The following is a 16,079-nucleotide window of genomic DNA, read 5'->3' on the forward strand; positions in this document are numbered from 1 at the left end:
AACTAAGGTGGCATACTAACTGAGCCACGAACTAGAGTAGATAAGGATAGCTATCATGTAGCTATTATTCATGGGCGGTGTACCAACCGCATCTGCAACTGACAAGTCGGTGACATAAATATACAACGGTCACCCTGGCGTATCACGAGTGGAGCTCGATATCTCAACACTCCCCCTCGAGCTCAATCCCAATTCCTGCACACCAAGCAGGTCTCTGAACTTGTGCAGCTTCTCTGCGCCCAATGCCTTCGTGAATATGTCAGCTACCTGATCCTCTGTGCTGACATAAACTAGATCAATAAGACCTAGTAAAACCCTCTCTCGCACATAGTGATAATGCACCTCAATGTGCTTTGTTCTAGCATGATAGACTGGGTTATTTGCCAAGTGTATACTACTCATGTTGTCACAATAAATGACAACTGGCCCATCTGTAGACTGATGCATATCATAAAGTAGCTTATGCAACCAAGCTACCTCACATGCAGCCATTGCTGCACCCCTGTACTCAGCCTCTGTGCTCGACAAGGCAACTGTAGGCTGTTTCTTGCTGCTCCAAGTGACTGCAGCACTCCCAAAAGAGAATACATATCCACTGGTAGATCGTCTATCAGAAATACTACCAGCCCAATCAGCATCAGTGTATCCATGCAACTGTATCTGAACCCCAGTCTCATAAAATAGTCCATACTGCAATGTGGACTTCACATACCTAAGTATGCGTCTAGCCGCATCCAAATGTGGTTTCCTTGGAGCCTGCATAAACTGACTTACCAATCCAACAGCATAGCTCAAATCTGGCCTGGTAATAGTCATATAAATCAAACTTCCTACTATGCGTCTGTACATAGTAGGGTCTTCTAGAAGCTCACCTGCATCTGTGCTCAGCTTCACATTTTGCTCCAAAGGAACTGAAATAGGCTTACAGCCTGTCATCCCATATTTGGACAGCATGTCCAATCCATACTGCCTCTGCAAGAGCTGTATCCCACTTGGTGATCTAATCACCTCAATGCCCAAGAAATAACGCAGCTCTCCCAAATCCTTCATCTCAAACTTCTGCTTCAATAGCATTTTCACATGAAGGATATCTTCATCACTGTCACCTGTCATAATCAAATCATCAACATAAATGACAAGCAGCATAATACCTTTCTCTGTTTTTCTCACATAAAGTGAGAAATCTGCCTTGGAAATCTGAAAGCCAATAGTGACAAGATACTGTCCTATCTTGTCAGACCATGCTCTAGGTGCTTGCTTCAAGCCATACAAGGCTTTCTTCAACCTGCAAACAAACTCAGGATGAACAGCATGCACATAACCTGGTGGCTGCTCCATATAGACCTCTTCTTGCAAATCACCATGCAAGAAGGCATTCTTTACATCCATCTGATGTAAAGACCATCCCTTTGATGCAGCCATAGCAATGACTGCTCTTACGGTTGCCATCCTTGCAACCGGACTAAATGTTTCTTCATAGTCAATGCCATATGTTTGTGCATACCCCTTGACTACTAATCTTGCCTTGTATCTGTTCACAGAACCATCAGCATTGTGCTTCACCTTATAAACCCACTTACAGCCAATTGCATTCTTACCTTTAGGCAAAGGTACTAACTCCCATGTAGCATTTGCTTCCAAGGCATCCATTTCTTCATCCATGGCTTTCTCCCATTTTTCTTTTCCCATGGCTTGCTCAAAAGATGTGGGTTCTGGTTCCTGTATCACTTTGACCATATATGCATAGTGAATGGCTGTAAATCCATCATATTTCAGCCTATCCACAGGATACCTAGCTCTTGTAGACCTGCGCAAAGTAGGTTCACTCCCAGGTGCTCTCAAAACATCCCTGGTCTTCCTTACTCCAGGTGTAACAATAGAAGGAATACCCAACTCATCATCAATGCTCTGTTCTGAGCCACTGGATTCACCATCCACATAAGAGTGACCTGCATTCACATCAAACATGGGCTGATCAACCTTCTCTTTTCCTTTTCGTGATACCTGCATACCACTATCTGCATTGCTTTGAGAAGATCCTCCTGATCTCAATCTGCCTGTCCATGGCGAAGAATGTGAACCACTGCTAGAGGACGCTCCAGGTCCACTAATATTTTGTGACTGTTGCTGTGAATTCTGTGTAGCATTACCATTTTGTGCATCTTCATCATCAATCACATTTACTGGTTTATACCAGCTACTCATCTCATCAAAAACAACATCTCTGCTCACTGTAAACTTACGAGTAGAAGGGTTATAGCATCTATACCCTTTTTGCTGCAGAGAGTAACCAATAAAGATGCACTTCTCAGCTTTTGGATCCAACTTGGATCTCAGCTCATCTGGCACATGTACATAGGCAATGCAACCAAAAATTTTCAAATGAGAAATATCTGGTTTCCTACCAGTATACCTCTCCTCTGGAGTCATTCCATGTATTGCTGCAGTGGGAGTCCTGTTCATTATGTAGACTGCTGTAGCAACTGCTTCAGCCCAATAAAAATCTGGCAAGTCTTTTTCATTGAGCATGGCACGAGATACCTCTCCAATATGCCTGTTTTTCCTTTCTGCAATTCCATTTTGTTGTGGGGTATAACTGCATGAATATTGCTGCTTTATGCCATGCTCCTGCAAGAACTTTGCAAACTCATTTGAGAGGTACTCTCCCCCTCCATCTGACCTTAGGCATTTTATCTGCAAGCCTGTTTCTTTTTCAACCATAGCTTTAAGAGTTTTGAAATGCCCAAAAACTTCACTTTTCTTTTTCATAAAATACACCCAAACTTTTCTGCTATAGTCATCAATAAAACTGACAAAATAATGACAGCCTCCAAGAGATGCAGCTTTAGTTGTCCACACATCAGAGTGAATTAATTCCAATGGCTTCTCACTCTCTTGAACATGTCTAGGAAATGGTTTCCTTGCCTGTTTTCCAAACTGACAGGCTTCACATACCTTATGCATTTCTGCAACCTTGAATTTCGGCAAACCTGCAATAATATTTTGGGCCTGCATTGATTTAAGTCGCTGTACATTAACATGACCAATGCGTTTATGCCAGATATCAATATCTGCAACTACACCGGTCCCATGTGCAAACATTGCTGCACTCAATTCAGACATGTCTGCGTCCAATGTAAACATTCTGCCCTTCTTCTTTCCTTTTGCTATCAAGCGACCTTTATTTTTCATATCCTCAACAAAGCATCCATGAGGATTAAATCTGACCTGCAAGCCCTGTTCAACCATTTGACCAACTGAAACCAGATTCTTGGTGATATTCGGGACATGAAATACATCGGACAGGTATTTCTTTTTCCCACCCTGCATAGACAAGGGAATTTTTCCAATCTGCACAATAGGATGTGCAGTATCATCACCAGTCTCCACAAATCCTGGTTTTTCCATTTTCCTTGCATCCTCCATCCATTCTGCATGACCTGTCATGTGGTTTGATGCACCTGAGTCAACATACCATACATCATTGCTTTCTTCTGCACTTGTCATAGAATTGTTCATGTGCTGCACCATGAACAAATGCTCATTTCTGTCATCACCCTGTCTACTAGAAGATGCATAATTCCCTTGTTGCAGTTTTCCATTCATGATGTCATTCTGCTTTTTATAGCAGTCTTTAGCCATATGACCCATTTTACCACAGTAGTAGCATTCAACATTACTGTTTGCATTTTGGCCTCTTTGCCATCCACCACGACCTCTTTGGCTCCCCCTGCCTCTAGAGTTACCACGTCCTCCTCCATAGGACTGGTTTTCTTGAGTTTGCTGCATATTCTGATTTCTGCCACGGCCTCCAAATCGGCCTCCTCTACCTCTGCCTCTACCTCTTCCAGCATTTGAGTAGAAGACAGCTTCTTTTGAAGTTCCTCCTGAAGAAGATGCACCACCATTTCTCTGTTCCTCAGAAATTAGAAGAGCAATCAACTCCTCAAAATCAGGAAATCTTTCACGAACTGAAATGGATGTCCGAAACTGTGCATAATCCTTTCCTAGACCATTCAAGGTCACGGAAACTAAATCATCATCTTCCACTGGCGACCCAATGGAAGCAAGTGCATCTGCAATCTTCTTCACCTTCATGTGGTAGTCGTTGATGCTCATACTTTCTCTTTGCACATTATGCAACTCTTGCTTGAGCTGCATTTTCCTGGCTTGCGTATTTGTGCTATACATTTTTGACAAAGTATCCCATGCCTCCTTTGGCGTACTTGCATCCTGAATATGCACAATCATAGAGTCTGAAATACTGATAGACAGCCAATACATAACTTTCCTGGCTCTCTCATGCCATGTTTTAAATGCCTGCATTTGTTGTTGATTGGGAACATCAGGAAGAACTGGTTCTTCTTCATTTCCTGCAACAAATTCCCAATATCCTTTTCCCATTAGGAAATTCGTCATTCTAAACTTCCATGCCTGGAAGTTGTTCTTGTCAAGCTTTTCAGTGACAATCTGTGAAAGAGAATCAGACGCCATTACAGAACACTGCAAGAAATTCTGTCACTGCAAAAAACACAGCTTCACCCTCACAAGGGCAAATCTGCAAAACTGGCGAAAGTGGTATTTGACCACACAGTCACTTCCTAGTGACGATTTTGCATAAACAGGAACCAAGGATGATTCTGAAACTCCCAATGTCTCTGCGCACAAGCATATGATGCAATTTCTACAGTAACTTTTCACCGACCTGTAGAACAGTGGTCGCACAGCATAAAACTGAGCCTTTTCTTGAGTGCGTGCAGAAAACTTCCGTCTGCAAAACAGGCCCCGAAATGGCCTCAAATCAAAAAAACAAGGTCGCCGAGGGCTAAAGCCCTCACCCGCAGCATATACTGCCCTCTTGCTTCACCGCGAAGGGTGTCTCAACCTGAGACAATGCACTCCTGCAATTTCCGGCTGTGCTACCTGCAGAGATCTGCTCCCAAAACAGGAAATGAAAGCAACACTGCTCCTCTTACCAGACCACCGCGAGCTTGGCTTGCTTTCTTGAGCTCCTTACCACGAACAAGGCTCTGATACCATGTCAAGATTGTGGGAGAGAAGAAAGGAGTCTCGCTTGAAGCTTTCTTGCTTGCACAATGGGGGAAGACACACAAGGGTGGAGGCTGAAAACAGTTTTCCTCTTCTTAGTTGTGTAAGCCAAAAGAACTCTGGTACAAAGAAATAGAAGAACCCTATATATGGGTCTCAAACCAAACTCAACTAACTAAGGTGGCATACTAACTGAGCCACGAACTAGAGTAGATAAGGATAGCTATCATGTAGCTATTATTCATGGGCGGTGTACCAACCGCATCTGCAACTGACAAGTCGGTGACATAAATATACAACGGTCACCCTGGCGTATCACGAGTGGAGCTCGATATCTCAACAACTAGAACTAACAATTAGGAGGCAACGTATTGTGCTATTTCTATTGAGTTGCATCCCAAAGAATGCTATAGAGAATGGTAATGGTACAATGTGTCCCACTCTGAACAATCTCCAAAATATACACTAACTCAAGGGACAAGAGGTAGGCCAAGAGGTTGCATCATGATCCTACTATTGTCGTCCCCCTTAGAAGTGGTTGGTTGTTTTGTTGTTGGATGGTACATGAGCATGCAAGAAAGAAGGTACTTGGTTCCACAAAGTGTGTATTTTAAGGTAAGAACATATGGTGCTTTATGGGGTTTATAGATAACTAGTAGGATAGTAAGTACGACCAACATAGGGTTTGTAACTAGTAGGATAGTAAGTGTGGTTGACATAGGCTTTGTACTTTCTCCTTCTTTGGAGAAAGAGGAAAGATGGGTGGATGAGAGTTTGCGGACTCTAAAGCTACATGCTCGTTCCATGAGATTTGGCATGATTACAATGGATGGCAGGCCTCAAGGAAACCAGTTTTATAGTATCTAATTCACACGTGATCTTTCAGGAGATGTGTACTATGAGCTAACATGTTGCAACCCTTTTGAGTAGCTCTTCTGTCTCATGCATGTTATTTTGGCAATGGACTTAAAAAGCTGATGGCAAGAACAATAACGCGCAATTGCGAAGGAGACCGAAAATTCATCCTCATTAAGTAGTTGTGTTGTGTGGGACTTAAAAAGCCGATGGCAAGAATAAATAATGCACAATTAGGAAGGAGACCGAAAATGCATCCTCATTAAGTAGTTGTATTGTGTGGGGTAGGTGGTCCCAAGGGGGGAGGAGCCTAGAGGTCCTTGCCTTGCCTCCAAAGTTGTTTGGCCTTTTCAGGATGGAGAGGTCATGTGTAGAGACATTGAATACGGTCGGTCGTATTGAACTCCCTGGATTGTGACTAGCGAGAGCCGATGTGAACAAAGCCCTTAGCCGACTCCCGCATTATAACGCCTTATCCGTATAGCCAATGGCCATGGTAGAGGCGTAGGTCACTAGGTGTAGTAGATATAACATGACTGTAGATGTGGGAAAGTTGTCGCGGTCGTCGGTTTGAGTACTTGAACGTGCAGCGTCTCCAACGAGCGACAAGATTCGGCAGCGGGCGTAATTGTGTCATCCAATCAGCTCGACAAAGGGGTCCCAGCGACCTCTTGCGGGCCAGTTGCGGCCACAGTTACAAGGGGGACCGGATTACTTCGCTCCGCCAACGACGTCCCTGCATCTCTATATAAACAGAGGCTGCCACTGGAGCTGGCGCAGCAGCCTCGACTCTAGTGATATAAGCGCTGTGTATCTTGTAATAGCTGACTATACTAGCGATAACATCCTTATTCCAAACGGCAAACAGATGGCTGCCAGTACTGCGCGTGCGTTCCGGCCTATTACATGGCTAGTGTCATACTCCATCTATCTCTTGGTGGCTATTCATAATCATAAGAAGAGTTCGTTGGTAGGCGTGCGCGCGTCCTACTACGGCGGACGGAGCTCCCAACAGAGAGGGTGGAGCACCGCGCACGCCACCTTCTACGGCGGAAGCGACGCCTCCGGCACAATGGGTAGGGGGACTAAATAATCTACGTGTGCACAACAGTAAAATTGTAATCTGAGACACCGTTGAATTGGATGCAGCTGTGATGTATCTCATACATCCATTGCGACATAGTAAAAGCTATATAACTAACATGGGATTGGCATGACATGTGGACGACAGGCGGCGCTTGCGGCTACGGTGACCTCTACTCTTCCGGCTACGGCACCAACACGGCGGCCCTGAGCACGGCGCTCTTCAACGGCGGGCTGAGCTGCGGTGCCTGCTTCGAGATCAGATGCGATGCCGAGGCGGACCCCAAATGGTGCCTTGGCGGATCATCGTCCGTGGTGGTCACGGCCACCAATTTCTGCCCGCCCAACCCAGCACTGTCCACCACCGACGGCGGATGGTGCAACCCCCCTCTCCAGCACTTTGACATGGCTCAGCCGGCCTTCGAAAATATCGGAATCTACAAGGGAGGCATCGTGCCCGTGCTCTACAAGAGGTAAACTCCTAATTGGGCCAGCCGTACCCGTAGCCGTGTAGATTATTGCTCTCGGCCTCAGCTCACGTATGTTGTTGCTCCCAATTCACGCGCGCAAGCCACCGCATCATGATTCATGTCAAGCGTTTGCAGCTTTATCATAATGTATATAGGTAGTTCTGGACCTTCATAGTGATGCGTGTCTTCAATTCTGCAGGGTGGCCTGCGCGAAGACGGGCGGCATCCATTTCACCCTCAACGGCCACTCCTACTTCAACCTCGTCCTCGTTACCAACGTGGGGGGTGCCGGCGACGTACGAGCTGTGTCCATCAAGGGCTCCCGTACCGGATGGCAGGCCATGACCCGCAACTGGGGCCAGAACTGGCAATGCAACGCCAACCTGGACGGCCAAAGCCTGTCCTTCCAGGTCACCACCAGCGACGGCCGGACCCTCACCTCCTACGACGTGGCGCCCGCCGGCTGGCAATTCGGCCAAACCTTCTCCGGCGAGCAGTTCTGATGATCACCGTCCCACCGATCCTCCTCAATTTGAATCGCCTGCACCAGCAGCTCATGATCCCCTCAATATACATCTACATGCTGTAGTTTTATCTGCACCCGCGCATATCACCAGAAGTGGTGGCCCTCTGGACCAGAACTAATTGGCGATTGAGGCCACCCGCCGTTGATGCATGTGGTGGTTAACATCCGGCCTCATCCTGTTCTGCATTTTTCCATGTCTCCAGCACTACAGCCTAGAGCCGCACACTCTTGCTCCATACCTTGAGCGTTCGAGCGCTGAGACCCATCAACTATTTGGGCTTCTGTACATGTCAACACTATGAATGTTCCCATGGCTAGGCTGGAGCCCATGTCGAAGGATCCTCGTGCAACCCGAAGGGTTGCTGATCCATGTGGTTTCAGTAACGTGTACCGTTCTTCCAAACTAGTACAATATTTGAGTCATTTCCCCCTACCAGTGTACATCCTCTTCTAGTATCTAAACCCTTGTAAGGGCTTTTGGCGTCAAGGAAGGCAAAAAAATTTTCAAAGTTTGTAAAAGAAAAGTAAAACTTGAAATCCATCATTCTTTAAAAATGTCATTCTTAAACTAAATCTATTTTAAAACAATTATTAGTGAGCATTAAAAATATATTTTTAAACGTTAACACAAGACTTGTTAACATTTAAAAAAAGGCTTAATGTTTTAAATTTCTTTTTTATATAAGATTAAGCACGAGGTTGTTTTCTGCCAAAGAACTGTACGCTCTCTATAATCCAAATTTCCAATCTCTGGAGTCTCAAGCTTCATGAATCACAGCTTCAATTACCAATAGCTAAGTTTTCACATCCTACTAGCATGCTGCCTCCATTCCTCAAGCTTTGTGTGAGTCATGACAAGCAACACTAGCTACAGACAGAGACTCAGGCACTTTGAAGTTGTAAGTGAGCTCCAAATGGCAACCTCCTCAGTTCAGGTGATCTCTCTCTCTCTCTCTCTCCAACCAATCATCCAGACTTCAAGGCTATAGGCCGCATTCTTCCTCTCAAGTAGGGACTTAAGAGTTGCGAGTTGCCACTTTGGGTGTTGGTAGAGATGTGGCTGGTGCTACCACTATGGGCATCACACAATAGGTGATAGGCCACTAATGTGGCTAGATCAGCTACCACTATGGGTGCTATGTTGCCATACGCCGCTGGTGCAAGTATGTAGGTCATCTAGGAGCTTGAGCCCTAGGGCTAGCCACCCGTATTAAGAGAGAGAGAGAGAGAGAGAGAGAGAGAGAGAGAGAGAGAGAGAGAGAGAGAGAGAGAGAGAGAGAGAGAGAGAGAGAGAGTCATAGGAGCAAGTTTAGGCACTAGGCTTGGAGGAGCAGACATAGACTAAGACTAAAGAAGAATGCAAGTTGTCTGGCCCGAAGGCACCATTAGTAGTTGGAGGAGAATGCCCATAATGTGTATGAGAGAGAGAGAGAGAGAGAGAGAGAGAGAGAGAGAGAGAGAGAGAGAGAGAGAGCATACGAGTTTGGACAATGGATGCTGGCTTAGCTTGCAGGAGAAGGCACAAGCATTGATAGAACCATCGGGCCTATGAGTATGGATAAGTGTGCTATGAGTGGTCCTAATTGTGCTACTAGTAAGGCTTTCGAGAAGCCTTTTCAATTTATGGATGAATCATGCTTTTGAGTAGATACTATTCCGTTTAGTAAAGGCATAGTTCCTATGAATAAGTAGTTGATTGCAGAGTGGACAAAGGCAAGTAAAGATATCTCATATGAAGAAGGTGTACCATGCCCAAGGTCCACCTATGCTGAGTAGAAGCGCTAAGGATGTGAGGCCATCTGGCTATAGCAATAAGTCCACATTGAGTCCATTAGACCAATGTGGCAAAATGAGGCAATCTAAGAATATGAAAAGGAATATGAGATGGGTTTGGAGACCCAAAATTTCTAAATGTATGGTTGGTGTGTCAGATGAAGGGCCAGGAATTGCATGTGGACATGCTTTGATGGATTCCCAAGAGGATGTGACTAAAGGCCATAATGCTACATCTGACAATATGCACCATCCTAAGTTGCATTCATGTGATGTGCCTAGGCTTGAAGCTCTATCTAGTTTGGATCGTATCATTGGCATATATAAGGATCTAATTAGGAAAGAGTTGAATGATCATAAATCCATGATTCTCTTTGTAGGAGGAGTTAGTGAAAAGTTGGGACAAGCAATCTATTTGAATGACGACCAAGAAGATGAGTTATATCAACCTAATGATGTCATTCATTTAGTTCATAGTATCGAAGAAGAGATGGCCCTTATTTCTGAGATAGTAGTAGAAAGGCTTGGGCTAGTGGATCTACAAAGGGCCTAGATCAAGCTTTTAGCTGACTCACATGAGTAGCATGAGACTAGCCCTCATATTTTATGTTGTCCTTGGTATCTTGGTTAGTTTGATATGATGTGGTGTATATGCCAAGAAGACCATGTATTGCATGGATTAGAATGACCCATCCATTTTAGGCCAAGAGGGCCATTTGTTTGTTTAGTGTAGGTGCGATTAGCATTTTTTGTTTTAGTGTTGTGCTAGACAGATTACATGGAACTTTGGGGGGGAGGGGAGGGGGGCTTTGCTATGCCGGTGCTTCTCGTGGCCCAATCAAGATGATATCTTTCCTTTATGAGTACCTTGTTTTTATACTATATATGTTTGGTTACTTGTGAGGGATTTCTTTTCCTGTTGGAGACCGGCAATCAAGGCATGAAGTCCAACATTTAGGTTAGGTATGTCTGTGGGAGGTCTGAGCAGTTGCTGCCTCCTACAAGGGCATTGTCAAGCATTGAAAGACCTATTTTAGAAGGCAAATCCTATTCTACTAGCCTAGTAGGCAGTCATTCTAGGAGTTTCTGTTAGTTGTGAGGAAGTTACAAAAGCCTGCTAGACAAAATGATGATGCAAAGAAGAAAAATCCTGAATAGCTGAAGAATAAAAATATACAACGATGTGCAAAAAGGGACTCTAACCCCTATAAAAATAGCAAAAGAAAGAAAGAAAATCCTTGAGCAGTTGTGCATGGCCTGGTAGGTTCTTGGGGACAAGACAAGAGGCGAGGTCGATGCCTTGTCTTGCTAGGGGTGGTATCTAGCTAAAAATAATAATAAGAGAAGGTTGGAGAGAAAATAAAAGTGAGCGTTAGAAAAGGATTACATGTCGCCTTGCAAGGGCTTGGTAGGCTCTAGGATATCGAGACAAGACCTGAGGCCGATGCCCTGTTCTCCTTGGGTCACTATGCTCAGCTTCCTCCTTTTTACATGCTCGAGTATGGAAAATAAAGGCCTAAAAGGCAAGTATGCTAAAAGATCATATTTCTTGATCAGGCTATAGGATTCCTCGCCTAATTGGAACTCCTCGTCGAGTTGTCCTGAGTTAGGTAGGTAGTTCAAACCACCACTTAGGATGACCTCTTTGATAGTTCTTTTTAGCTTGGCCATGTTGAAGCAGTCAGTTAGTGACTAGATTTGGGTTTTTTGTCAGATTATACTAGGCCTTGTCCTCGTGGATTTCATGCCTTGGTTTTGGGAGGGGGAGTTGTGATGTCTTTTGTTGTGTATCTATTTTATATCAGCTTGATGCTCTTTATGATTATGCATGTGCAGATTCATTCGTGGGATTTGATGAGCTCAGTCGCCCTATCCCGTGGTTGCAAATGAGAGTTGGATTTTAAGACTCGTTCTTGAAGTGTTAAAGCTCCACCCCAGGGGTATGATGCCAGGAGGCATATTCCACGGTGGATTCCGTGAGGTTTTGCGATGGATTCCGTAAACTTTTATTATTATCGGGGCTCATACACAAGGTGGATTCTTTATGCGAAAAGTCAATGGGAACGCCTATCCTTTTTGGGCATTTTGTTAATTTAATGTGTAAGTGGGCGATTCCATAGTGGGTGATTCCACAAAATACATATTTAAATTAATAAATGTTTATGAGTTTAGAGTGTGCACTCGTAATAAATTAAGGTTAGGATTGATTTCTAACCAATTTATTTTTGTAGCTGAAGATTGCTAGGTATTCACTTTTATCGGTTTAATTGTATTATTTTGCTAACAATTGTGAATGCTTCAATTGATGTGTAGAGCAAGCAGCGGCGGCATTGGAAAGCATTGGAGGATAGCGTGTATTCAAATTATCATCAATTTTTTATGGGCGTGTATCTTAGGCATGGCGTCCATATTTTAACACACTTATTTATCAAAGCACTTGATATTTATTTGTTATTTTTGCATGTGCATGGGCGCACGATTTAAATATTTATATTAGACATTGTATTTGGGTACCGCCTGACTTCTTGGGCATCCAATAGCTTTAATTTTTTAGTGGCACAAAAGCAAACATAAAAGCTAAAGCGTGCTAATTGTAAATTGGGCTATTTCTTGAGCTTGAAGATGAATAATATATAAAATACATGCTTTGTGGAGCGCTCACACAAGGCATGGGGAGAGATTGTACCCAATTGGTCTCTTGTTCATGTCGTGCAAGCTTTCTCCATTGGTTTTTGTGTAAAAAGTAGAGTTCTTTTGTTCTTGGGGACCTTCTAATGCAAAAGTTGGATTTGATTATGATGCAACTATAAGAAGAACGAAGAGCACAACAAGCTTTACAATCTCAATCGGCCAATCTGCAATGATCTACCACCGACCAAGATGAATTGCAACATGAAGATCTTATACGACGCCCCATCGATGCAACACTTGAAGCCCAATCTTTTCGCAAAGAAACAAAGATAAGTAAAAGAAACATCAAATTTTGTACTTTCAATGGATCACGCGATAGAAAGACTGTCCTTGCTTTTATTAGTCAATTTGATGATTATTTCCATGAAGAAACATATGCTGAGAAAGACAAAATTAAATGTGTCACTAACCATTTAGTTGACCGAGCATCCTTATGGTGGACTGTGGTCCGCAAAAGCGTTGATTTTCCCACTACCTGGGAGACTTTCCAAAAGAAACTTTTGCAGAATTTCCTTCCTCCCCAATTCCACGAAAAAGCCATCAAGCAATGGAATCTTCTACAACAAAGGGATCGCGAACCTATTTCACAATACACTGAACGTTTCTGGAATGCTCTATTGCAACTACGTATGCTCGAAGATGTACCTGAAGCAACTCATAAACGCAAGTTTATGTCTGGTCTACTTGGACATTTCTATATGGAAGTCAATATGTTTAAGCCAACAACCCTTGAAGATGCAATTTCCTTGGCCCATGACACTGAAGACAAAATTTGCGGATGAGACAAGCGACCACAACAATTTCCAACTAATGGTAACTTCGGTTCCAAACAATTCAATTCAAATTTTTGAAGATTCAATCAAAGTCGTTTTCTTTCATCTTCATTCCGTAAATCGTGGACATGACCACCTGCTTTACCATCAAACACAAATCCAGACCCTAAGCCATTTCTTCAATCAAATCCCAACATTCCTAAACTTCCTCCCATTACCAATAATGTATCTAAAGCAAAATCCATAGTTTTTTACAAATTCCATTAAGGTTCATTGTATTTTAATTAAGGTTCATTGTATTTTAATTAAGAGGATAGTAGCATGAGCGCTGTCAAGATGCTATCCTTACATCACTGCAACGAGTTAGTGAATGAGCATTGGAAAGTCTGATTGTACACGATACGTTTCTGATTGAAAATTATGTTTGAGCACATTAGGATCATCCACTTTTGCATGTGCATATCAACTATGGTATCAGAATATAAAGAACTGGATGCATAGCACATGTTTCCATTATGATGACCTATGCTTGAGTGTGTGAGATAACCTAATCTGTAGGCTAGTTTATCGTTTTTGGAAATTTTTTGGTAAGGACACATGGTATCTCCTGGAATACATTCAAAATCAAAGAGTGGAGCTTATCTTGTTTGTACTCTATATTCAAAATCAAAGAGTGGAGCTTATCTTGTTTGTACTCTATGTTGAAGCGACGCATCTTGGGGCCAATCCCCGAGGTGTAGGAGAGTCACAGTGGAGCCACGTCAGTCAGTCGAGAGGTGCTTCCCTATGTATGTGCTACAACGTATGATGCTTTTATGTTATGGGATCTCCCTCTGAGGAGAAGGGAATGTAAATGTTGGACTATGACTTAATCCAAATACAAAATCGACAACAACATTTAGTGTAGAGTGAATCTTAGACTGACGCGAGGCCGTGTGTGGGGTTTTCTCGTGTGTACATGAGGTCCGGCTAGTTTTACCCATCCTAGCCTTAGGAGATATGATGCGAAAAGGAATTGTAGACACAGGCGCAGGTGTTAGTGTACTAAGCCATGCAGTCTTAGAGGCATGGGGAAACCCTCCTGTAGAGATTGCCAGGTTTAACGTCACATTAGCAAATGGAATGAAGGTAAGACCATTCGGGGTCTTAAAGAATTGGCCAGTAAAGATTGTCGGTGTGCAGTTTTCCGTAAACTTCATTGTCATGAAGGGAGTGGATTACGACATACTATTAGGCCGACCTTGGATGAGGAATGCACGTGTCATTGAGGACTGGGGCAATGGCCTGATTTTCCTAGGGAACAGAACTAGTGCAGTAAGGGTAAAGATGGACACTTGGAAGACGACCCCTGTTGACCTAGATACCATCTCAGCTATGCTAAAAGGCGATACTCAAATGACCAAACCCTATGGTTCACTCACTAAATATATTCCTTGCCCTGAGAATGAGAGGGATTGGATTCACGTTTTGGCAACCATTGACATACCATTCTCAGATGAGGAAAAACTATATCGGAAGGCTGCTAAAGCCGCAACCATGCTAATTGAGGAGCCAATTGTGCCACTTTGCATGATGGCAGGAAGCTCACTCAACCCAGGCAAACCAGCCTCGTTCCATATCCCCAACAACAAACTAGAGCTTCAGGAAATCGTAGAGTATCTGACCAATAAACTGGAAGGCAACTTGGCTGCTAACTTAAAACCTCTACGTGATCTATTAGCTAAGCCAGAATGGAAATGGACCAAGGTCCATGACCTGAATTTGTTATATAACTGAGCTTTAGTTACTGATGACAAGGACACTAGATAGGAAAGCTTAGGTGATGATGAGCAGTCAGAAGGATAGGACTCTAATGACGAGGAGTATGAGGACTGTCGCTCTATGGGAGAGGAGAGTGAAGAAGAGATAGATACAATAGAGTACGACACGGAAGGAAAAGCGATAGAACAAATCAGGGTAGACTCAAGGCCTAAGAGAGGAAGGACCAGTCAGAATGAAAAAGGAGTCATGCGAATGGAGTGTGACAGATCCTGGCTAGAACACATAGGAGCCGTGGATTACGAGCAAGCCGAAGTGGCACGACCATGGGTAATCCCAGTGCTCAAGATGGATGCACCTACTGAACTACGACCCCCTGGGGAAACACCTTCCTCAAGTGAGGGATGCAAGTTTAACTCAGATTCGAAAGTCAGCACAGAGAGTGATCCCAAGATACCACAACCTTCTAAAGTCAAACGCACCAAGGGAGACTTGCCAGTCCACCTAAGGCGCAGGAGGCTAAAGGAGGAGGCCAGGAAGCAAGCAAAGGACTCAGAAGCAGAAAGGCAAAAGAAATCGTAGGATCTACCCAAACGGTTTACAAAATTTAAAAAGGGTGACAGAGTGGTGATTCTGCTAGGTGTGAAAAGACAAGGCCAAACTAGTGAACCGATCGAGGGATCTGCCAAAGTCAAGGAAGTTAACTTGGCTGGGGAAGGTGAAAAGCCAAGGCCAGTATTCATTGCAGATGACTTGATGGAGGATGAGGAGACCAAACTTGTTGCACTCTTGCAAGAGTACATTGACGTATTTGCCTGGACATTGGATGAACTTAAGGGAGTCGACCCTAGGGTTGTGACTCATAATATCCCAATGGTCCCTGATGCAGTGCCAACAAAACAACGACCTTACCCCATGAATCCCAAACACGCCCATGCAGTAAAAGAGGAGATTGATAAACTCATGAGGGCAGGATTCATATATGAGATCGAGCACACGGACTGGGTATCACCTATCATGATTCTCATGAAGAAAAATGGAAAAATCCGAGTGTGCGTGAACTACAAGAAAGTGAATGCTGCTACAAAGAGGGATAACTAT

At 43.8% G+C, this 16,079-nt stretch overlaps 1 protein-coding gene across 1 annotated transcript; it reads left to right on the forward strand.

The window, feature by feature from the left end:
- The first annotated feature begins 6,701 nt into the window (after positions 1–6,701).
- On the forward strand, positions 6,702–8,471 carry LOC148036215 (expansin-A10-like). The gene is made up of 3 exons (XM_087678210.1): positions 6,702–6,980; positions 7,136–7,460; positions 7,657–8,471. Exons 1-3 carry the CDS (start codon positions 6,773–6,775, stop codon positions 7,958–7,960), a joined length of 837 nt encoding a protein of 278 aa, XP_087534336.1. The 5' UTR covers positions 6,702–6,772; the 3' UTR covers positions 7,961–8,471.
- Positions 8,472–16,079: the final 7,608 nt, after the last annotated feature.

This window comes from Lygodium microphyllum, chromosome 5, assembly GCF_053477565.2.
Source record: "Lygodium microphyllum isolate KBCC chromosome 5, Lygodium_microphyllum_v1.1.10, whole genome shotgun sequence".
Classification (NCBI taxonomy): Eukaryota; Viridiplantae; Streptophyta; class Polypodiopsida; order Schizaeales; family Lygodiaceae; genus Lygodium; species Lygodium microphyllum.

Bases quoted from the DNA above. Each gene is read 5' to 3' on its own strand.
- LOC148036215 (XM_087678210.1), top strand. From the start codon at position 6,773: ATGGCTGCCAGTACTGCGCGTGCGTTCCGGCCTATTACATGGCTAGTG. The intron at 6,981-7,135 runs GTAGGGGGACTA...TGTGGACGACAG, and splicing joins CGACGCCTCCGGCACAATGG to GCGGCGCTTGCGGCTACGGT. The intron at 7,461-7,656 runs GTAAACTCCTAA...TCAATTCTGCAG, and splicing joins GTGCCCGTGCTCTACAAGAG to GGTGGCCTGCGCGAAGACGG.